This window comes from Aquila chrysaetos, chromosome 7, assembly GCF_900496995.4.
Source record: "Aquila chrysaetos chrysaetos chromosome 7, bAquChr1.4, whole genome shotgun sequence".
NCBI classification, from domain to species: Eukaryota; Metazoa; Chordata; class Aves; order Accipitriformes; family Accipitridae; genus Aquila; species Aquila chrysaetos.
In genome coordinates, this window is record NC_044010.1 from 41,395,984 (window position 1) to 41,420,570 (window position 24,587).

Here is a 24,587-nt window from a genome sequence, read left to right on the forward strand (position 1 = left end):
TGCCAGACCAACACCACAGACAAAAATATATATATGGTGAACAAGCTGTATAATAATGGTTTAGCATATCAACCAGGAGGTTTTATTTGGCCCATTGCACCATTTGACCAACTGATGAAAAATTAACTTTCAAGATAGATGTGAATTTGAAAGTATCTCATTTAAAATACCTTCTTTGTTAAGGTTAAACAACTTCAAATTATTATCTGTATGGATTTTTTTTTTTTTCTTCTGAAATCAGTGTGAAGTTTTACTTTGTGTTGAACTCCATGGTCAGTACATACTATCTGAGGAACAGCTTGCAAATCAAAATCAGAATTGTATTGCTGACACTAACATAAAGATACCATTTACTAAAGCAAAACTTTACAAATTCCAAGGCAGAGCATAAATCAGTGCTCTCAATTGATCTCAGCAGGATTGCGGGACAGACTTTTGTAGTTGAATGAACAATTTTGCCACCATCAGGTACAAAGTACAATTATCTTTGCCATCATTAAAGGTATATATACTTGTATTGCACAAAGGCATTTCGTACAGACAGTGAAATGTAATTCTTAATGCTCAACCGTGTTTATGATTCCCGAATCCTGGCTATCTTTTTCGGCCTCTGCCCATACTGGGATCTACTGTTAAGATAACTATTGCAGAGGAAGAAGGTATTTGCCCTCATTTTTTTGTAATCTGTGATAGATTTACAGAAAAAATTCCCACTGGTTTTCATCTGGTCATTTTTCCCTGCCTCAACTATGGGCCTGAACAGTAATGAAAGCAACATCTATACATCCAGTTTCATAATACATGAATTAGCAGCTCTTCCTAGCTTTAGGAACGTAAAATAATTTAGCGTATCCTGAAATATGCTGAGGATTGTATTATTGCAGATAAGAACCTGGCTAGAAATAATGTTCACCATTAATTTCCTCTAGGAGATATTAAAACGGACATGTAGATACATTCCTGCTATAAATTTGAGGGCTATGAGTAGGAATGTTATCTAATGTATTTCTACTGGATTTACACACTCATGCGTAATTATCTGAATTTGCTTTGTGGTTTTGCTCCCTATTCCTTTGCACACTTTCTCTCTCTCTCTCTTTCTCTCTCTTTGCATTTATTACTAACTTCAAGCCCTGTCTCTTGCTCACGGACTGTAGCGCTTAAAGGCTGAGCTGAATGATATGCACCCAAAGGTGGACTCTGTGCGTGACCAGGCGGTAGACTTGATGACAAACCGTGGAGATCACTGCAGGAAAGTAATAGAGCCTAAACTGTCAGAGCTCAACCAGCGATTTGCAACTATATCACAAAGAATTAAGAGTGGAAAGGTAGGAGGACTTGCTTCCATATGGAGATGCATACAAAGTGGTATTTATGTAAGGTGCACAATTACAACTACATAGCGGGCTGCAGTTTCTCCCAAACCTAAGCTTTTAAAGGACAAAAATGTAGATCCTAAGACTTTTCTTTTTTTAAAAGTGTGAAGGTTTGGGGGTTTTGGCATTAAGGTCTTTTTTCACTGTTTCACAATTAAAAGTATTCGATGACTTTATATGAACGTAACGATTACTTCATTAACTTAGGAAGAATGAACAACATCTAGGAATTGGTAAGATGCTTGATCTTATCAAAATACGAGTAGCCTTTTTTTATATAGATTGACTTTTGAGGACTAATTTTTCATTAAATGCACTCAGTCTTTTCCTATGAGGCTGTGACTCACCAAGGTTTGAGACAGAGGCAGATATATACACACAGATTATATCAATTATACTTCAGCTACTCATCTGTACAACTAGTATGACTACTGAATCTGAATTCAGTATGATTAGGTAATTTTTAGCCAAGTTGTGACTTCTGAATTGGAATGAGGAGGGACATAAGCCACCTACTTTCTCCACTGTATTTGCTGCCTTTATTGCAAAGAGCTATTCAGCAGATTAAAGCAGGCAGCCATGCAAGTTGGTATATAGGATAATGGGAGTGCATGGATCCTCATCTTAACTATTTTTGCTGGCTACTGTAATAGCACGGGAAATAAATGCACAGAGGATCACTGGCGGAGCAAGAAAAAAGCTTTGCAAAAAGCATGAGCAAAGAGACGTGGTTTTCATGAGTTGTTTGGGGTTTACGCAGGGCTCAATACCCTCTGTAACCAGCACATTCTTTGTGGGTATTTGAACAGAATAGAATATGTCCTATGAATAAAGGTCATCTTTTTTCTTCTATTGGCCATCAGTAGTACTTCAGCCGTTCCAAGTGTGCTTCTCACTTACTTCTTACACAAGTACAAACTGTAGACAGAGAACATCTTGGCGCAAAGCCCGAACGACTGTGTTGCGTGATGTTTTTTATTCTGAACATCTGTTATCTGCAGTCTGGATTTCCTTCTCAGTTTTACCTTGCACTTCCACAACGCTGTAAGCATACGGGGCTGAGGCAGCCTTTGATAGGGTTGTGTGAAATTATTGCTTGTCTTGGGAAAAAATGGGACTGCCTGAAGGTGGTTTATCATGGGTTCACTGTTTGCATTGCATGTTGTGGGCTCGCTCAAAAGAAGGGGAAACAAACTCCTTCCACCTGGCAGCCTTCCTCTCTCAGGTGTTCTCCCATTTATGATTCTATAGGCAAGGTGAGCTGGAATGGCAGCACCTCACTAAGCTTTATACACCATGTACCTAGCAAGATGAGAGGAATTACTACAGCTCGTAATTTTAATGGTAAATTAGAAGTTAGGGGAGCTTCTCCAGGACCTTAGGGAATGGACAGCTAGGGTATGATTCACAAAGGATATCTATATTTAATAGGTATTGCATAAGATAGAGAGGCAAAAGCTTGTCTGAATTCTTGGCACTTCTGCTGACTCGCTGTATGCATTTGGAAAAAGGACTAAATTGCTGGGTGCCTCATTTTGTCCACCTGTATAATGTAGGTAACTGTACTTCCCTTAGTCATTATTTCAGCTTCATGGGCTCAAAGATTAGTATTCTTTTGGGGTGATATTATGCTTCCTAAGTGTTTGGGGTTTTTTCCCACTGAGGTAAAATTATTCACTCAGTGAATAATAGATTAAAAAATCAGTTCAAGAGGATAGTAAGCTCTCATAATCTATTTTCAATCAGTTCTCATCTATTTTCAAATTATCTATATTTTTTCAAATAATAACAATTATCGGTACAACAATGAAGTAATAAGAAATGACCTGTGAAGTCGGTAAACGGTAGTACATAGTTGTTGTGTCCCGAGTTAACAAAATTATCATAGTGTACTAAAATGAGATTTAACCTTTTCAAGTGTTTTCAAGTGTCTTTGAACCTCATTCAGTTATTGGAATTTCATTTAGTAGTTCTCCTTCCATTTTCCTTTTTGCTATTTTTTTTTTTAAACATTTGTTAGAGATGAGTAATTTTATATTCCAGTTTTATTAGTTGATTTGTCTTTTAGTGAGATTTAAGTACTTTTGAAGATATCCTTCAGAGCATTTGAGAAGAAATTACTGCGTACTACTTGCTACTATTTCTACCTCAGTTGAAGTGCCTGCTGAGTGTAATGCTGAGCTTCTTGATGAAAATTTGCGAGCACAGTATTATTCTCTATGAATATCATACATTATTGTATTTCCATCAATGTTCGTAAGTGCGCAAATTCTTTGTCATTAAAACAATCAACCAGATACAATTAAGGCATTTTTACCCTAATTGTCCCAGGTCATCTGTGGAACAGCTGAGCACAGATTACAGTTGATGTCCAGTCTCTCTTGTTTTAACTGATTAACTTTGATTGTTACCACCTTCATTACAAATTTTTGCTTTATAATAAATACCAGTTGTACTGGAGGGAAGAGTAAAGGAGAACTGATTAGAATATAATGTGCTTGTGTCTTTAGCAAGAAGACAGTTGTATGTCCAAGAGTTCCTAGAACATCATAAAGCATTAATTACCTTTAAATCTAAATTTTATGCCAGAATCATCAAGAATTTGTTGCTTGTTCTTGTGTTTAAAGCTTTGAAAGAAGAAAGCTTTCTCTGTTGATCCTTTGCAATGCACTTAATAAATATATTGCATATTGTACATTGAACTATCCACAGGCACTAGGGTATCATGTAGATAAAGGGCAGTGTATTGTTGTTAATAAGTGGCACTTGTTTTAGAGTTTAAAAGTGAACGCTAAGCTAAAGCACCATAATTATACTGTGATTAATTTTGGAGAAATTGTGCCTGTTTTGTTTGGTTGAGGGTTTTGTGGTCCTGCGTTTTTCTTGAGGCTTTTTTAAAACAAAAGCTCTTTTAAAGAAGTTTTGTTCATTTTTTTAATATGTTACAAAATATTGTTAGGGGAATATCTTACACAAAGATTATCTGTCTTTTGTGTTGTATAATTCACCTGGCATTTTTGCTATTCTTTGTGAGAGAGCAATGATTTCAAAATGCTGAAACAAATTATCATTAAATTTTTCTCAGTTGGTAGTAGTAGGTGGTTTTTCATCTGAATGGATTGCTTGTTGCTGTGTAATTTCTGACAAACCAGATATAGCCAAATAGTGTCAACATTTAATTTTTTAGACAAATTGTTACGTTACACTGTTTATGTGAACCTGTTCTTACACACAAATGAGAGAATACCATATTTTTTTTTTAATTGTCACTCACCATAGAATTCTTATGTTTTCTTATATGTAAATTCTACAGTATTATTAAATACCTATCTTCACTTGTATCTTTGGGTACTTTGAGTTGTATGGTGTAGATATTTTTCCACATGATGGGAAGTCTACCATTGTTTTAGCAATAGGGGGTAGAACAGATGTCTCTTTTCATCTGTGTTTCTAATAAAACTATTAAGTGTGTGATTTAAATAAACAATCTTTGTATTTCTCCCATTTTAGCCCTTCATTCCTTCGAAGGAATTGGAGCAATTTGACTTCGATATACAAAAAATGCTTGAACCACTGGAGGATGAAATTCAGCAGGGGGTGAATCTGAAAGAGGAGGACTTCAATAAAGATATGGTAATTTGGTTGAAATGGAAGTCTGAGTGAAGTAGGCAGGGAGGTGACAAAAACTGAGTGAAAATTAGAAACTTCCATATTTCTGTTAGAATCTTTAGATATGACTTGGACAGAATTTTATTGTGCTTATATATTATAAAATCAAAAGTCCCAAGTTAGCATTAACTAGAAGTTTTAGTGATAAGTCCATTGTTAGTTTATAAGAAAAACATTTTTCGACCCTTGTGAAAACACAAAGTAAACCAGGAATATTATCTACAGGTTTTATACTAGTACCAGCAATATTACAGAATAGGGAATGAATATTAAAATCTCTGTAGCAGTACAAAGACCAAGAAAACTCAGAATGATGTATCTAAATGGGCAATATAGTAAAAGACGACATTCACTAAAAACAAATGCTAGGCAATGATCATTGAAACAAATGCCACTAGCCAATTAAATTCTTAACCAATCTGATTATACCATTTATTGTAAATAGGTTTTGTGGCTGTGGTAAGCTTTATTACTCATGCTTGCTCTTTGCAAGTAGTAAAACTGTTTATCCATATTGGGGGTGGGCGGGGCGGGGGGAGAAAAAAAAGAGGAGTAAAATACTGCTGTGCTTTGCTACTGTTACCACTGTAGTGTGTTTTCTCCAGAGTGATTTTCAGAGGGATGACGTTTCTTGGCTGGGCAATAACAGAGATTCGTCTTTAGGACCCTCTCTTTGTGAGTCCACAGCAAGATCAAATATATATTTCTTTACAAGCAATATAAAGAGTCAATATTCTTTTCCACTACTTGAGCATATTTTGTTCCCTTTCTTTATGTAAAATGTGTAGTGTGGTTCAAGAGATACACTCTCAGAAGCTGTGGCATAGATTCAGCTTCTATCTAAAAAGTACTTAGTGGTGTCATTTTCCCTGCCAGAATAGCTGTTTTGCACCGTGATGATACGTGCAATGGTCAGGAATTACATGGCCTCCTAGCGTACTGGCAAATTCAGTGACTACTGAGAGTGATTTAGAATATTTTAGATGTATCTGTTCCTTCTGTTTTAAAGTAAAATATATTTTACCTTTTTGCCTTTAATGCTTTCATCCTGTTATCCTGGGTGCTGCATAAGATCTAATATCAAACAGCTGTAGGTTTTCAAGTGCTGTTTTATTTGTACCCCTCAAGGGTCTACATGTATTGTAGAAAGCAAGTGAAAGTTATTCGGTCTTCAGTATAGAACTGCAAGTAGCTGTTAGATGTTCACCTTAGCAGAGGAAGTGTAGTTTTATACATCTGTATCTCCTAGTACTTAAGTAATAATAAGATTAAAATGCCCGTTATTCTTGGTTTTGTTTTTTTTTTAAAATCAGAGCGAAGATGATGAGAGCACAGTGAAAGAATTGCTGCAAAGAGGCGACACGCTTCAAAAGAGAATCACAGATGAGAGAAAACGGGAGGAAATAAAGATAAAACAACAGCTGTTGCAGACTAAACATAATGCTCTCAAGGTATAGGAGCTACAATTATAAGCACATGCTACTAAACCCATTTTTTTCTTCATTTCAGGGTGTTGTACTGTTAAATGAATCTTCATTACTATTTAGACATGAGTAATTTAAAATTATTTGGCTATAAACGTATATTTTCTTATATACTTCTCTTGATGCCTTGGAAAAGACATTTTAAATCTCCAGCTTAACAAGTACTGTCTCAGTGTCCTCAGTCCACAAACATGTGATTGTCAGTTGGACAACAATGATTTCTTTGATAATAATTGCTTTTTTAACATGTTATTCATGTTTTGTGTTTCTCCAACAGCAGTCCAAGACCTTGGTTAGAGTCAATTCTCACAAACCTATTTTCAGTTGTATAACATACTTCTGGCAATGAATAAGTTCTTTTATCCTTTAGTAAAAGATTTACATGCTATGTTCTTTAGCGGGAAAAGTGGCTCCAGCCTCTTTAGAATAGGGTAGGTGGTAGTACCATTAGACCTAGCAGCTAAGAGGCTGAAAACCAAAGTCATATGTCAAAATTCTGTGTTACCACACTCCTGGATGTATAACTGTATGATACTGTTCCGAGAAACATCCACAGCGAGACCTACTTGGACAAGCTAATAGTCATAATTGGGAGAGTCATCTTTCCAGGGGGAAAAAAAAAAAAAAACAAGTGAGGAAAGAAAGAATCTTACAGTTGGAAAGTCACCCTGGTCGCCTACCTGGAGCCGTAGGCTCTGGCAACTATAGAAGACTTTTTCATCTTATTGGCGAGCAGAATTTTTTCTTTCTTCTGAAAATTTTGATTAAGTTGTTCTTGGCTTGGGGAACATGGCATGGTTACATTTTAGTATTACTTTTCTTCAAGCAGCATCTTTCCTTTCCTGTGGATTTCATTCTAATTTTTACAGTTTTGCAGATCTGTTTGAATTCAGTAAAAGAATAGGTGGAATATACCATTGTTTTATCCTCGTTTAAAAGAAACTTGAAATCTCCTAGGTGTGTCTTTTTTCCATTTAAATGGAAGTAATTCATAATTTTTATGGAGGAGAAACAAGAAAAGTATTTCTAGAACTATGCTATTGACCAGATCCTTACTGGCTGTTTTTATGGAGTAGAGTGATTGATTCTCCTTTGGGTGACTCAGTTAAGGCATTCAACCTTGTCAAATAAAATTCAAGAACGGCTGAGGCAAATTCATCTGAGTATTTTTATATAAAATGTACCAGTAATTTTTTAATTTACTTCTTAATAAGAAGTTACAGTAATGAAAATATTTTCTGAATTCTGTATGAGCAAAATTAAGCAGTTAAAGCAAATGCAAATGGAGTATATTTAATAATATTTATATGAAATAAAATAACATTTTTTTACCTTCCTCTTGAAGAGAAGTTTTAATACTTTTATAAAGCTGAGTCATAAACACAAGGCATTTGTTATGTAAATGGTATTTAACTTAGAAAAAGAAAACCTGCCTTTGCATACATTTTTGCATTGCAATTATTTTCTTGTGAATAGCTACAGAGTTTGTATGCAGGCTAGAATTTCACAGGACATCACAAAACACAGGAAGCCCACTTATGGCTAGATACTAAGTGGGCTGTGTTTCCATCTGTCCAGTAAGTATTCTGAGCAAAAGTGTTTTATATAAAATATTGACATTTATATAAGAGTCTTAACTTCTGTGAATATTGGTGACTGTCTCAGTGGCTTATTCAACATGTGAACAACTCTGAATTAGGTAACCTCCTTTAAAAGAAAAAATAGTCTGTTCAGCTGATGAAAATATGCTGTGTTCAGTTACTTATATGCTGTTAAACTGAAGAAAATATGCTGTGTTGCGATACTTATATACTTGATTTAAATGTCAAGGTTTAATAAAAAAAAATAGTGGCCTTGTGCACTTTTTTCCCCGTCAGTGTGCACACATACCAATTCATATTTTATAAGCCTTTAATACATATTCTAATAATGTCTGCACTGTGAACAGGACTTGAGATCTCAAAGAAGAAAAAAGGCTTTAGAGATTTCTCATCAATGGTATCAGTACAAGAGGCAGGCTGATGACCTAATGACATGGCTGGATGACATTGAGAAAAAGTTAGCCAGTCTACCAGACCGCAAAGATGAGCAGAAGCTAAAGGTAATGTTGTTTGGGGATGGCAATGGTACCTCTTTTTGAGTGATAGTTTATGAATTTAACAGACAGCAAATGCAACAAATAATCCAATAGATACAGAATATTATCAGTTCAGTTCTTTATTGCTATTTATAGTAAAACAAATTGTGTTCAAACTGACATTTCTTTGTTGTACTATATCTTGTATTTGTTATACAGAATGTTATAGATAAATAATTTGAAACACGCTAAATAAAATTTTTTATCGATAATATGGAAAGTGTGCAATGTATTAAGAAGCATCAAATGTTTTCTAGTAAAAATTGTAATTGATTTTATGTATCTTTGTTCCAGATGAACAAATGACTTACCGATATATGGATGACCTCTATCTCATGTTAGCACATTCATTTTCATCAGAACATATTCATATGTCACTGTCAAACTCTATAGATTTATTTACATACTGTCAAAGGTTTTCCTAGTTTATTTTGCATCGTCTTTCTTTGCTTCATTCTCTGTTGAGTTTCCCACAGAGTAAAATAGGAGTTAAGTAACATATTGAAGAGTCAAATCATATATTTGTAAGCTGTCCAAACGCTATTTGTCCTGAATATGCTGACCCTTATTGGGAAAAGAATTTCTCCAATTGCCCATCACAGGGTGCTAGCAAGAATCTGGAAGTGCAGACTGTTGGCCTTTGCTAACTAGTTTTCATTGCGTACTAGCTGTTAGTATCTCTACAGCCAATCTCCAAGAAGGTTCTTCAATTTCAGTTATTTTTGTTTTGTTTAAATGTAAAATAAGACATGAAATAGCTGTAAATTTTAATTGTAACAATAAAATGGAAATGGAATTTCTGACAGAAGTGTTTTGCTAATTTTCAGTTGATTGATCTAGTTAGCTAACTGTCCTGGGCCCTGTATTGGTTTTGCTCACTAGGAGATTGATGGAGAATTGGAGAAGAAGAAGGAAGATCTGAATGCGGTGCACAGGCAGGCTGAACGCTTGTCTAAGGATGGGGCTGCAAAAGCAGTGGAGCCAACCCTGATACAGCTCAGCAAGCGCTGGCGAGATTTTGAGAGCAAATTTGCTCAGTTTCGAAGACTCAACTATGCACAAATTGTGAGTTGTTACTGGCAAACCCAAATGTTTGCAACTGCTACTACTAACAGCGTCCTACTAACAATGAGAGCTTCAGGGTCAGTGTCAACTCTTCAGATATTAATAAGAAAAACCCTATTGTCTGCAAGTGGGGGAATCTTTACATTCTAATACAATAGTTCTCTGCTTTGGTCTTAAAATTGCCCTTAAGTTAAATCAGCCAATTACCAAAAACTCAGCAATGAAGAATTCATGTTTATTTCTGTTGCCTCATTATTTTTCCATAACATCTTCCAGTTTAAAAGCGTCAGTTTGCCATGCATCTATTTTGTTCAGTGAACGTGTAAAACACAAAAATTGTCTTTTTCAAACTACCCATCCCATGCCAATTTTAATTGTTTTTTTATTTGTCCATAACCCGTTAAACCCACTTTAGGATGAGATTAAAAAAATTCTTATGACACTATATACACATGGCCTTTTCTTCAAATGCTTGAATTCTCAAAGGAGTTTTTGCAAGAAAGTGTACTTTTAAAATTGACAGGATGAAAACATAATTTTATAAGCCAACTTTGTGTCTCCTCATTTTCAGTTGTTTAGTTGTATATAAAATACAATGAGGCTTGCTGGTTTATATGTGCTGCAATAACTGGATAAATAAAAGGGAAATAAACTGTCACTATTCCAGGTTTATGTTCAAAGTACATATTGGGTGTTACCCATTTAGAAGGTTACCAGAGATTGCTTTTGCACTTACATGGCGGTTTTTCCCTGCCATTCCTACTACTCTGCTCATTGTCTTATGGGCTTTGGATTTTATGTGAAGAAAGATAAGATTTGCTCTCAAGGAAGTTGTTGCATTATGTGCTCTTCTGTAATATTAAAAGTGCTAGTGGTGAAGGGGTGTTTCAGCAAAATAGAATTTTATTTATTTTTGAAGGCACCTAGATTACAGAGGGGACATACTGAGAGGATAATGAAAATTTAAATACATGAAGTGTTATTTCTAATCGATATATGGTTGACTATGTTTTTAAAAAGAAGAAAAAAGTTCCAAAAATCAGCAATAATGTATAACCTTTTGGTCAATACAGTCCTCTATTTAATGTACTGAGTGTATTGTGTATTTTTAACTTTTCTACTATTAAGTTACATAATGTACACATAAAAATAATAATTGGGATAGCTATGCAGTTAATGGAAACAATCAGAGAAACATTAACTTTGGTTTGTATGTTATTAAATCTTGTTCCATCTGATTACTTTTTTCAGATTACTATGCTTTATATTAAACTTGATGGATGTAATCACTTGCAAATTGTTTATACTGGCATGGAGCTAGAGCAGGCTTCACTTTGTCTTGTAAATGAGTCTTTTTTTTTTTTAATAATGAATATATTTGTTCCTTTGATAAACAAGTAAGAAATAAGAATGTGCATGCAATTTATACAAAAACATTCTGCTGTCAATGTGCTTTTTATGTCACCCACCACCTACCCTGACAGAGGACGAGTATATCCGTTATAAAATTTTACTAGCAAATCAATAAAACTATATATTAGCATATTTTTCTTTAAAATATGTAAGGTAGATACATCAGCACATGTGCTTTCAAATTGGCCAAAGGAACACAGTCATTGACTTTTTAAAGCCATGTAACCATTACATGTAGTTTTATTGTTAAAATATATTATTTATCTAATACATTTCTATCCTTGTAATGGTTAAATTTTTAAATATTCTCAAGTATTTCCTGCAAGAAGGCTGCTTGTTAGTATTTATCTGGGGAATGAGGTCATTATTCAATTAAATTTACCTGTGTACAGGATAATTACTGTATCCTTCTCATTTCTCATGAAAAATATCTTGCTCTGTTGACAATGACCAAGGTGTGATATTCATATGAAATATTTTAGAAGTTTTACAGAAGCTACTGAAACTGGTGAGAGGCAGTATATTTTCTTGATTGAAACCAGAGTGAGAAGTACATCTGCCTTGTTACTGTTTTGGCTTTGCTGAATCAGTGAAACAAAGTGAATTTTTCTTGAGTCCTTTTTTTTTTTTTTTTTTTTTTAATACAGCCTAAGTACCTACCTCACAGGGATGTTGTGAGGATTAATTAATTGTTTGTGCAAGACTTTAAAATACAAAAGAAAAATGAAAATTCAAACTATTCACTTGAACACGTGCATATACCAGCAAACATAACTTTCACAGAGATTTTCTATGTTAACCACCGACTGAATAAAAACATATAATAAAAATACAAAAAGGAATTTATTTTTAAAGCAAAAGAAATAGAAAACTGCTGCATTTTTTATTTATAATTGATGATGTATTCAGTAACAGACTTATTTAACAATTGAAAGTTGTTATTATGAATCAATGAGGATTTAGTTGTACTGTATATCTTGCAATTCATTATGAGTCATTGAATAAACATAGCAAGACTGCATTGAAGAAGACCTTTAATTATGTGGCTTGATGACAGATTTGCATTTCTAACCTTTCTTGGAGCCAATATATTTCTGATATCTAAGTGTGAAATTAGAGTGATCATGCTCCTCTGGATTTTACTTTTCCCTAATGTTTTTTGGGAAGACCTGTCAGAAGGATATAGGAACCATAACCATATAAGAATTGATTCTTTCTAGCATGGTAGATTCTCATAAAATTCTGATTGTCTCACAAATACGTAGCAGTAAATATCCAGCAACTAACTGACAAATATATATGGGTGTATATTTATAAAAAGGAATTTTCTGTCACCACTTTTGATAATAAGGTACGATAGAGTTATATTACCTCAAACACTGCATCTTCTGTTTAATGCCAATTTTGAGACATTATTCAATTTGTTAAAGTGGTCATCTCTTTATGTGAAAAATTGTCAGAGAGTAGGGTGTGACGTTCTGTAGGGAAGAAGGTGGGTTTATTGCAATAACAGATTAAACATGGTACACAAATACATAAATACAACTGCACAAAACCTAAAATGACAGTGGGAAAAAGTTTTTGGAGTTCATGTTGTCTTACAAGTTTTTTCTCCCACATGGTGTCTTTATTGATATGTGGCAAAATAAACAGTGGGCAGAAAATTCAGTTTTTCAGTCAGGCAAATTTCCAACTCCCGTGTTAAGAAAAGTTTAACGTTCTACTACATTTCTGCTAAAAATTTCTGTTTGAAATCAGTTGCTAGTAACTTCAGTTGTGAAATCTGAATAACTTATTGAAGAGTGGAATATTCAACCATCATGTTCTAAAATGATGGTTAACCACTAAATCCCACTGAAGTGCATGGAAGCCTAAGATACTCTTCAAAAAACAAGCCATTATAATTTAATCCTAGAGCAGTATGCAATTTTTGCACATTAAAATTACACGTTTGTATTTTAAAAAATTCATTTCAGTAAAAATTATAACATTAGAGAGTTCAAGGGACATTTATTTCTAGATTATCTCTGCATAATCCAAAATCATTAAGCCTTGGCAGTTGCACAGTATTTTCAGAAAAAGTTATCAATCGTCCTTGCTACATTCTAAACCTAAATCTTCCAGTTACTGTTTTTCTGCAACAGTTTACGCCGCTGTTCCAGGGTGATGAAAATAGTTATCTATTGCAGAGAAAAAGCTAGATTCAGATCGTTTAATTCAAATCAGGATCAAAACCAGTTATTGATAGATTGATTACATGAAATTAAATTAGCTTTAGTTAATGCCTGTTTTATGGAAGGTGTTTTTCCATGCTTTCATTTCAGCAGTCTATGAGCATGTTTGTGTCATGGCTCAGTTTAGATTTTATTGAGCTGACTGAAATTACTCTGTGTATAGAGAGTACTGAAGGCCTTTATCATGAGAAAACATTTTCTAGATGAACACAGGTGCAGAGCCTACACTATAAATTCTGTTTTCATATGTCCTGTTACCATATTTTATCAAGCTATCCAACATTCTTTCTGCTGTCACATATGGTGGGGTTTTTTCTTTTCCTCTCCTAGCTGAACTATACATGCTGTAAATAGTAAGCCAGAGTATTTTTAGGACAAGAGGAATATTGTTCTTGCAACCTATTAACAGCTCTCAAAATTATGTACTTATAGATGTATATACAAGCAAAAAAAAAAAAAAATAGGCTTACCCAAGTCATTTCAGTAATTTCATTGGTGATACACACAAACATTCTATTGAAATCTTACTGCTGAAATATTTGAGCCTGGATTTTGGCCATTCTGGGAAAAATAATAAAATTGATTAAATTATAAACATCAGGAGAGACTGTCTTTTTCATACCAATTAGACTATGCGTTGAACAAGAATTAATAAGGAAAATAGCTATACAAAACGTGTTTATTCCTATAAGGTAAGTGATTTAGTCTGAGCAGTTCAATAGTTATCTGCAACATGGATAAAATACCAGTACTCTCAGTACTTACTATGAACCGAATATCATAAACTTCATTTTTCCAAATAAAAGGCATTATTCTGTTTAAGATTCTGTAAAGCATTCAGAAATTCAAAATACTTGTCTCCTAACTGGATGATCACTTCGGGTGAGAGAGTATGTGATCAACTTCTGGAACCAGGTTAAGGACTGATCAAGTTTACAACTGAAATTCAAGAGTTTGTTTAAGTTCAGCCTTTTAAGGGTATCTTGCAGTTTTCAGTTAATATTTCCCTATGGAGCTCTGTTTAGTTCATTTAATGACATAATCAAACATTAATTGAAATAAATGTGTCACAGTTAGATAAACACAGGACTTGGTGTCCTAATTACCTGTCCGCATCTATATAACATGGATACTTCAGCGGTAATGTGCTACCATTGTTTTCGATCGTTGTTTTCCAGTTTTCATAAGGAGCAGCATTGAAATGAAGTAGTTTTCTTCTCTTATCCTTGCTTAAATATTTCTTGGGGTAAATAAACAAGTCATGGTTACCAAGAAGAAGGGGCAGACTAATTCATTATTCCTACAATGACTGGGAGAGAGGAGGAATAAAAGAGAGAAAAGGCAATAAAAAAGCAAAATAAGAAAATACCTACTGGACAAAAGAAAAGAACTATACAGTGATGGATTAGTATCTGTTTCACCTATGCGCTTTGGGTCTCTTAAGGACAGGACAGAAGTGATCTTGTGACACCATTTAACTCTTCTGACATTTACAGTGGCAGCTTTTTAAACAAATAGCTTTACACAGCACAGCCCAAGACTGGGCTTTTCTGACTGTGGTCTGCAAAAGGGGAGAGGATGAATGAGAATATTTGGGAAGAGGATCACGGCTGAAGGTTTCCACCTATTTTCTAGCATCTGTCAACCTGGAAATTGCTACTAGAAAATTTATTCCTAATAATATAGTTCTATTTCAAATACTTTAGTTTTATGTCTAATTTAAGATAAGAAAGGTATGGGAAGTACACTGAAGATAGGGAGTGTCTCTGATATAGCTGAAGAAGAGCTAGTTTTGTAGATGCATTTTAAATGCACTTTATCTTCTCTGTGTCTAAAATGAATGCATACAGTGTTGTGGTAATTTAAGTGAAGGCCATGTATAGCCTGCTTTGATAAAAGTGGACAAGTTTACTACAGTATTTTGAGGTCTTCTAAAGCGTATTTGTCATCTTTGATATTTACTTATTAATTCTGTACAGTATTCACTATCATTACTGCAAATCTATAGTATTTTAATAGAGAGAAGTTAAAAAATCCTGTCTTGTAGATGACAGAACTTTACAGAAAAGGGTTTTTTCTGCCATTTTTCATTATCTGTTACAAACTTCAGTGATCTAAATTCCATTCCCTAGTTTAAAAGTGAAACTCAACATCTTTACCTCATCACGTAGGAATGAAAGCTTGCTGCAACTTGGACTAAGGCTGGTTTAGGATGCTGTCTTTAAATCATACGAAGTGGTTATAAGAATGTAGTCTTAACCATGCCACGGGCTTTTCTTACTGTTCTCTGTGTGGTTGAGATGGAAACAGGACCAACAGCCTTTGTTTAAAGAATCATGGTCGACGTAGCGCCCAGTTGTCTCTCATTTCAATTTTCTTTGGACAAAACTGAGCATTACACTGGTATAGTATTTTCTTCCTTACAATTTCCTAGCTATCCGGGAAACAAGGCAGCTAATTACCATCTTATTTTCTCTGATAGAGTATATCATAATTTATTAACATAATAAACTACATGGTGAGGAATTTGGTGTTAAAATTACTTGGCTATAATATTGAATGAAATAATAAGGGAAAAGACCTGCTGCAGAGTGATCTGGCCCTAAGTGACAGTATCTTTTGAAGAGATGATGTTCATCTCCTGTCTACAATTCAGGATGTCAGCATCACTCATGGGTTTTTTTCTGTGGTGGGTGTTTTTTGGGGTTTTTTTTGTTTGTTTGTTTTTTGGTTTTTTTTTTTTTTTGCATGGATGCATCCGAGTATACTCATAAAGGTGCAGAAGGAAGTAAACTGTATCCCAGCCGAAACCAGGACAATGTACAGAGCAAGTGCTCAATATCTATGTATATCTATTTAATTAGTTTTTAAAACTGCTGGATTGACAGCAATTTCATTACATTATTTAAAAAAAAAAAAAAAAAAAAAAAATCTATGTCTTGGGTTAACAAAATCAGCCTAAGTGACAAACCCTATTATTATTCTGTATGATTGCATCTCTATAAATTTAGATTAAGGTTATTTTAAGAAATAAAAGATGGAAAATAATTAGGTAATGCCTTTTAACATTTCTGAAAGGTGTCAATGTTTAAGCTTTAGGACCTTGCTCTTTGAAGCTGTTAGCATTCAACACTAACGTGGTACTTTAGTGGTGTTTTTAGAGTATTTTCTAAATTATCTCAAAAAACAGCTAACATGTAGTTTGCATAAATATCTGGAAAGTTAGCATCACAAATCAACAGTCAATTGCAAAATGAGTTAGTCAATTGAGATATCAGTAGACTGTATTTAACATATCTGTGCTTTATTTAACATTAATTGGTTCCTTGGTGATCAGTCAGTAGAATTACACCTATTTTTATTCAAGACAGCCCTAAAGCTTCATGCATAAATGCTGTCTAAGATTAGGGCACTTCTGTAGTCTTAATAAATCAGCTGTTAAATAAGTCGGCACTGACCACAGTCTGTTCCTGGGAAGGCTGCCTTCCAGCAGATCGTGTAGAAGCTTGTTCTGCCACTGTTTCTTCTCTATAGCTTACCACTATCTGAGAAACACAATTTTGAAATTCTATTTTGAGTAAAAAAATCATTTGAAATTCCTTCCATTCTTTTGGGTATTTCCTGCAGTACAGGCAAATTTGAGTACGTAATGCTGGTTTAACGGACTCAGTAGAGACTGTCACAATTGGACATCGTGATTACAAGGATATAGGACTGTGTAGAAGAGTTTAATCTTGTAAAGTGTCAACCAGATCCTTCCTTAAGTATCCTTTATAATGTCTGTATGTATTTTTTCAGCTGTAAAAAATATTACAAGACAAATACAAGAAATGGTTAACAATTCTATGGAGTTATGTATTCTATAGTTAGCATATAAAAACTTTCAAATACGTTTTGTCTACTGGAAGGTTAACACATATAAATCAATTACAAAAGTATTTTGCAGGTAAACCCTTCTAAAATTCTAAATAACATTTTAAAATATCTGTTGAAAACCAGCCTAGGATGTAGATTTTGCAATATGTTCTGATGTCTTTCATTCCAAAATGTAACACAAGTACTTAAGTATTTGCTTATTTACTGATTTCTAATACTGAGAATGGCTGTATCTTTTGACTCACTGGTAGTTGGAGGTTTATTCTGCCCCCCCAAAATGCTAGGGACTGTACATGGCCTGAGCAGTGTTTGTTAAATGGTTATGAGTTATAGTCTTTAATTTTTTTCATAATTCTTTTTATAATGTTACAAATACCCGTTTGAAGTCACATGACAGACATACAGATTTCCTTTTACTTGTCAATTTTGAACTACTGCAATTAAGATTGAGATATGCCATCTTTATCAGAAGTAATTAACATATATGTATAATTTATTTAAAACAAGAGACACTTTCTAAATCCCAGTAGTTCCAATTAGTCAATTATGCCATAATGCTACTAGATTTTGTTTTTCTTCAGGACATGGTAACGTTGCAGCTGTAGCGTAAGATACACAGCGCTCTATTTTTTATTTTTATTTTCTGAAAGAGCTGGCTTATATCACGCACAGTAAAGCGTATGAGAGTCTTATGTCCCAGTCTCATGACAGTTGAAATGATTTTTTTTCTCTTTGCTTAACAAATAGATACCAATGAAAGTTGTCAGTGTTAAAAGTTTATAGCAGAACTGCTAGAATTTCCAATTTGTGCTAGTTGTGTTAGTCTCTCATTTGCGTGAATGCTAGCAGGTCCTTAGTAAGGAGCAGTGGGTAAGTTTTCAAATAAGCTTCAGCTAAGTTCAATATGCAGCAGTGCCTCAGCCTGAGGAGAGTCCATATCTGGAGGTAATTATCTAAGCCAGAATAAAACAAAAGCACTGTTAAGTAACTGAAAAAGGGATTGCCGAAGATGTTCATTTTACGGCTTGACCGAGTGTACCTGACATCTTGGAGGGCTCTAAAGGCATGAGGGTGTGCAGAACACAGAGGATTGGCTGCAGCACCAAAATGCTTTGTCATAGTTTTTAAACTATACATTTACCTCCTGGGGGGAAAAAAAAAAAAAAAAAGAAAAGAAAAAAAAAAAAGAAACCAGAGTTACATTTATGAATACAACCAAAATAATGATGAATTACTCTGGGTTTAATGTTTAAAATTAAGTGTTATAGCATTTGTCTGTATCTTTCTTTTTTTTCCTTGTCTAAATGTGAAAATAACGCTCTCAAAGAAAAAAAAAAAAAAAAGAAAAATTGGGGGTGGAATAAGTAGTCATCCAAGTCTTTGAGCCAAGCAACCGCAGGTATCTATCCAATCCACCATACAGAGCTCATCAGAGTGTAGCATGACTATCTGAGTTTCTGGGAGATGTCCCAAAATTTAAGCCTAAAAGTACAGGGAACAGACTTTTTCTTATGGCGAAAACCTTTGCATTTCAATCAAGTTATGAAGGTCAAAAATAAGACAGCGGAAGCAAGTTCACAGTGGTTAATGCCTGTTGATTGATGGTTTTCAAAATCAAAGCCTGCAATTTTCTATTGCTATTCCTAGCACGTAAAATTTACTGCAATTTTTTCTAATTAATGCTATTATTAAGAATAGTTTCATTCAAACTGGTTTTATTTCATTTTATGTATAGATAAAATAGATAGATTCATTTTATCATAGAATAAAACCCGTTAATGCAGCGTTTCTCAACCAGTAAGGTATGCCTTAGCAGGGAAGAATTGTGAAGCCATAAAGCGCACACTGTGCAAGACTAGTGCTGAAAATAATCGTGTGTATTTTTAAAGTTTCAGTTTTTATATAAGTTACTGATGAAGTCAGATACAAGCATTAAACTACCTGTTTTAAGTATTGCAATGTGCAGGCTTTTGTGGACTGCAATCATACACGAGTGGAAAAATCACATACATGAGAAAATATTTACATTCTTGCTTGAAAAGATGTTTTTTTTTAAGAAAGTTTATTATTTTAAATAGATTTTTATGCTGCCAGGTGCCTTTTAAGGCCCTGCCTTCATGGAATTATGTAAGCATTTTATAAATTTTTAATCCTGTAGTGAGGATTTAGGTCTCTCTATACTTGAAAGAGATGCTTCTTTTTGTACTGAAAGATAACTTCTTTGTGATTGACTAAGGCCATCCAATCTCATAATGAAAATTCCATGTTATTGGTATAATTTTGATCTACTTTCTACATATATATGCACTTACAGGCAAGACGCGCTAGCAGTATGGAAGAGAACATTTATTTTTCTGTTACCCGACATCACCACTCACAGCTGACATAGGAAGGGGTGAATAAAAGCTTCTTTATATATAAATATGTACTTGAAAGTGGTTTTATTGATCTCTGCCAGCATTTGATCATACTTTTGCATTTTTAATTCTTTATTTGCTGTATTGATGCTAACCATGGGCTAGCAAATATCACGTAGTTTACAGTTTGCTCTAGAAAGCAATAAACTGTTCCAAAGTTTCTTGGACTCTTGGAGGCATGACTTTGTCCAGGAGGTGTCTGCTCTCTGCTGCTTTTTTTTGTACGTCTAGCACACCTACGTTTATTCCTCAGATGCGACTGACTTTTTACACTCTCATATATCTTACAGCTGCTTGTAAAGAATACTTTCTCAAGCGTTAGTTCACTTCAGGAGGAGACACGTGGTTGTTTCTGTTTCCTGAGCTTCTCAGCAGGACGCTGCTAGGAGCAGTCTCGTGGTACAGTAGCGCTGATAGGTGTGGTTTGCCACTTTACTCCTCCCAATTATTCTCTTTGTGTGAAGTTATTAACTCAAAAGCACAGCGGAGTAAGGTCGCTATGAGTTTGGAGGCCTAGAGCGGGAAGGGACCAAAAATGGAACAGTTGTCAAGGCCTAATGCAAAAAGGTTGGAGGCTTTCTGGGTGTAAAATGTTGAACAGCAAAAGTGATGTTGGGGTTGTTCCCTCTGCAGAAAGAGGAAAGGAAATGGATATGCTGAGATGGGTGAAATGTGCTTTAACACTGAGTTGTCCAGTGCTAAAAGGCAATTAACAGCGTTCTCCAGGGCTAGTTAGCTCTGATGCCACCAGGTAATCTGTTCTAGATGTAGGCAATAATCATCACAGATACTTCTTGGGAGGGATGTTTGATTTTGTGGGCAAAACCTGTGTTATTCCTGTAGTTCTTTTTTTGTTGTTTTTTTGTTTGTTTGTTTGTTTAGTTGGGGTGGGTTGGTTTGTTTTTTGCTTATTGGCCTTCTCTGTAAGGGCCAGTTCATGGATATATTTCTTGTCTTTGTGTTGCACCTGGTAGGATGTGGTAGCTATCAATAAAATCAGTTTCTCATGTGTAAGTAGAGTCATGTTTATGGAAAGATCCTGTGCCTTAATTAAAAATATGTAACGATGGGGAAGAAAATCCAATTTACTGTTCTAGAGATGATAATGTTTGGTGAAGAGCAATGCATGAAATGTTAAGCCTTACCCAAAAGAAGGGTTTTTTTTCAGAGACTAGAAATAATTTGCACATCACTATATCGCTGACAATCAAGTAAAAATACAAAATAAATTAATATCAATAAAAATGTATTTCGCAGAAATAACCATATAGGAAATGGTCACTTATACCAGCATTTCCTCATCATTCTTAACAGTTTATTTCAATTATGTATTATTTTTAGATATTATTTGGTTTTGAGTATTTTCAAGTAACTATCTAATGTATTCTGCCACTGTGTCGGATTCAACTTACTCAAAACTATTCTTAAATGATTATCTAAAACTTTAATTTCCATTTTCTTATTTATTTTTAATCCTTAAAAAAATGTTCACCTACCTTGCTTCTTATGAACCGTTTTGGCATTAGTAATGACGTACATGTTTACTGAATGAATATTATTTTTAATGGTAGTGGCTACCAGCTGCTACAATTTCCTTTTTTTTTTTTTTTTAAGTTTTTTTTCTCATTACAGTGTTAGTATATGATTCAGTTTCAGCTATGCATTTCTAGTAAAGTTGCTTGTCCAGAATATAGGGAAGGGTTTTGTCTTTTGTATCTTCTACAGTAAGGCGATTCCAGCAAACATAGGGACAAGCCAGAATTTTTTCCCTTTCTTTGCTGATTAAAATTGTCAGTTCTGGATATGCCTACCCTCCATTCCTTAGCGCAAGATTCCAACTTCTGCCTTGGCTTCTGTTATGCTACTGTCAATGAGGGAAGGGTAGAAGGAAAGAAACTCCTGTGACCTATTGAAAAACCCACTAAAGTCAAAGAAATTTAATCCCCTGATTTCTAAAGTTGTATCAAATTTCCAACTTTTTTATTTAAATAGTATTCAGAAACTCATTAATTTGGATTGATACTCTTTTTTTTAGAATAAGGTATTAAATAATGTTGCCAAATATGAGGGCAGGTGCTGGTAGGTCTCTACTTTCAAATATTAATCCATTTATTTATTTATCTAGTTGTAGTACTTTACAGTTTAACTAACACTATAAACATTAGTGGTTTGCTTGAACTAGAAAACTCCCGAGTCTTGTTTCCTGTAGAACTTTATGTGTAATCATCCAGCTGTGAGAAATATGAATGTAAAGTTTTCTGTAAAGGGCAGTATGAATATATGGTTGCATACATGTCATTAACATTGATGGGAGTTAAATATTACACATATTTTGAGGGATTACTAAACCATATATGTCATATAAGGTTCAGTCCTGTCTTCAGATTTTAATTAATTTTGCCTTGAAGAGTCCTTTTATGAGTTCTTTGTGGCAGTGATTGAAAGATACCCAATTTTGGCAATACTATAAATAATTAAGCATGATATCCATGAAGTGCTCACACATCAGATTTCCGCTCGACTTTTTTCTGGTTTCAGGAATTACTTAGAGCAAGAAGGCACAGATTTTATTTTATGTACACACATATACATGTATGTATACACATGTACATAGTTATTAGCCTAAATTTGGGTTGGGAAAAAAAATAGATTAAACTAATACAGCTATAGAAACTAATTATATTTTGTGTGTCACTTTACATATTCATGTGACCTCATTTTGAGTGAATAACCTTGCACACCTAGCATGCTCTTTGCATTACTGTGAACATAAATATTCTGTCTTCTCAGTCAAAAAGAAAAATACAATTATAGTTAAAATGTTCCTCATGTGGGTCTAAACTTCTTTGCTACAAGTAGAAGTGTCACAGTGTGGTCTTGAGGATTGAAAATATATTGCTGCATGCCTCAGTGGCCTGTTGAGAATCTCCCATTTTTTAATCAACTGGGACAGCTTTTTCTTTAGGTTTACTGGGGTAAAGTCTTATTTTTGCAGATCATGTGATTCATGAAACATATGGGGGGCAAACACAATTTTTTTTAAGCAATTTATTTTAAATAATAAAAATGATGGTAGTGATATGGTAATTAGAGAGGTTTCAGTGTTAGCAGATGTACTGAGAAAGTCATTTAGTGAGAAAAGTGTAAGCTAAGCAATTAAATTTGCATAAGAAGTGCAGCAGAATAACACAAGTCTACACATAACTTCATGGGCTTTAGATGTGATATGCATACATCTTCTAGAGTGTGTATATGCATATTTTAAGATTCTAAAGAAAATTGAAGAACCAGATGACTCAGCCTGGTAACTGAAGGGAGAGAAGAAACATGTCATGAAAGGATGGACAGGGCAAATACATAAACTAAAATGAGACACCTTGCTGAGGTAGTATGTGCAAGAGAGTGTTTATATTTTTTTTCTTTTACATGCTGTATAGTTAACTAATGATATTGTTTTCTTCAGGACCATTGATCCATTGTCTTTCGCATATATGGCTCCAAAATCCGTGATTATCTGTATTAGGACTGAAGCATCTAAATAATACCATTTTTGAAAGAAAGTTTACCAGCAATTGCTTGTAAAAGTTCTTTGAGGTCCTCAATACATAAAGTTTCTATTTTTGAGCAGACAGACATCAAGCACAATGGATCTTGGTCCCACACTAGGAATCCTATGTGATGTAACAAAACAAATAAATAATAACTTATGCTTATGAAATCACAAATTCTTTATATCTTTTAAATTTTGCCTTTTCTAATGGAGATGCATGTGATGATGTGTTTGGAGTTTAGTTAAAAGAAGCAATCACAGTTCTCCCTGCTCCAAAGCACAATTTTGGTATTACTTTTATCTATGATCCATAAACATATCAAATCAGAAATGCAGAGAATTTATATAAACAATCACTGTTTTGTCACCTTATATGTTAGTATCTTTCCAAATGCCATAGATCAACTATCTATTTTCTTGGAACCAAAACATTCTGGGATTTCTTTACATTGGTGTATGCATGTGCTTTCAGAATAGGGTGTCTATTTCATATTTGTCCAGATTAAAAAAAAAAAAAAAAAAAAAAAATCTTAATTTCCTGAAGAGGTGCGTTGCTGGGATTTCTTTTAGAAATATGAATTCATTAAAGTCCTTTCAAATCACAAAATTCCAGATTGTACTAGTTTAAAGAGAAAGGTTTTAGTATAGTGTTGAAAGCACTGAGTTGACCTGTTTGTTTTGTGTTGCATGTTATTTAAGAAATTGTGTCCTTTACACAAGTCATTATTTTACCTGACACCTTGAAATGATTTAGTATTTTAGGCCTGGCATGCCTGGAATTTCTATAACGAAGGACAGATTCTTAAAGAGGTGTGATGATTTAAAATGAAAGGGCTAGCACTAAAATCTCAGTAACACCGTAATCTCAGAGTACTCTTGCATTTCCTGTCTTCATTTCTTTGGAGAGTAGGAGAAGAAAAGTTTGTGCACTTTTGCATGGATTAATTTTAGTACCTGCCATTTCAAACAGACTAGTGGAGCGTGAGTGATCTATGTCAGAAACCTCAAATAATTCCTGCATTTGTCCTTAGAAATTATTTTTAATTGTTTCTAGGTTGTGAACTGGAAATTGCATTAAGTTATAGGTTTGGGTAGTATTAAGAAACTAAAGGAAGCATTCTGTTGTATATCTATACTAGCAAACAGTTCCTGAAGATACAACTTTTGTGGTGACTGAAACTATGACTGTGGAAACCACTCATGTGCCTTCTACATACCTGGCAGAGATCCTTCACCTTCTGCAAGCCTTGTCTGAAGTAGAAGAGCGCCTTAACTCACCAGTTCTGCAGGCTAAGGATTGTGAGGACCTCTTCAAACAAGAAGAGTGTCTCAAGGTAAGATGGAAAGCTTTTCTTGCAACGATTGG

The 24,587-nt window shown here is 34.3% G+C and overlaps 1 protein-coding gene across 24 annotated transcripts in view; it reads left to right on the forward strand.

The window, feature by feature from the left end:
• DMD (dystrophin) overlaps positions 1 to 24,587 on the forward strand; it is a 1,198,278-nt gene that overhangs the window by 511,602 nt on the left and 662,089 nt on the right. For 22 of the 24 annotated variants that reach the window (XM_030020811.2, XM_030020812.2, XM_030020834.2 and 19 more), the window contains 6 exons: positions 1,158 to 1,328; positions 4,887 to 5,009; positions 6,359 to 6,496; positions 8,478 to 8,630; positions 9,549 to 9,731; positions 24,361 to 24,555. In XM_030020811.2, coding sequence (XP_029876671.1) covers positions 1,158 to 1,328; positions 4,887 to 5,009; positions 6,359 to 6,496; positions 8,478 to 8,630; positions 9,549 to 9,731; positions 24,361 to 24,555 — 963 coding nt within the window. Of the gene's footprint in view, positions 1 to 1,131; positions 1,329 to 4,886; positions 5,010 to 6,358; positions 6,497 to 8,477; positions 8,631 to 9,548; positions 9,732 to 24,360; positions 24,556 to 24,587 lie in introns of all 24 variants that reach the window. The other 2 variants (XM_030020828.2, XM_030020819.2) reach the window with 2 other exon arrangements.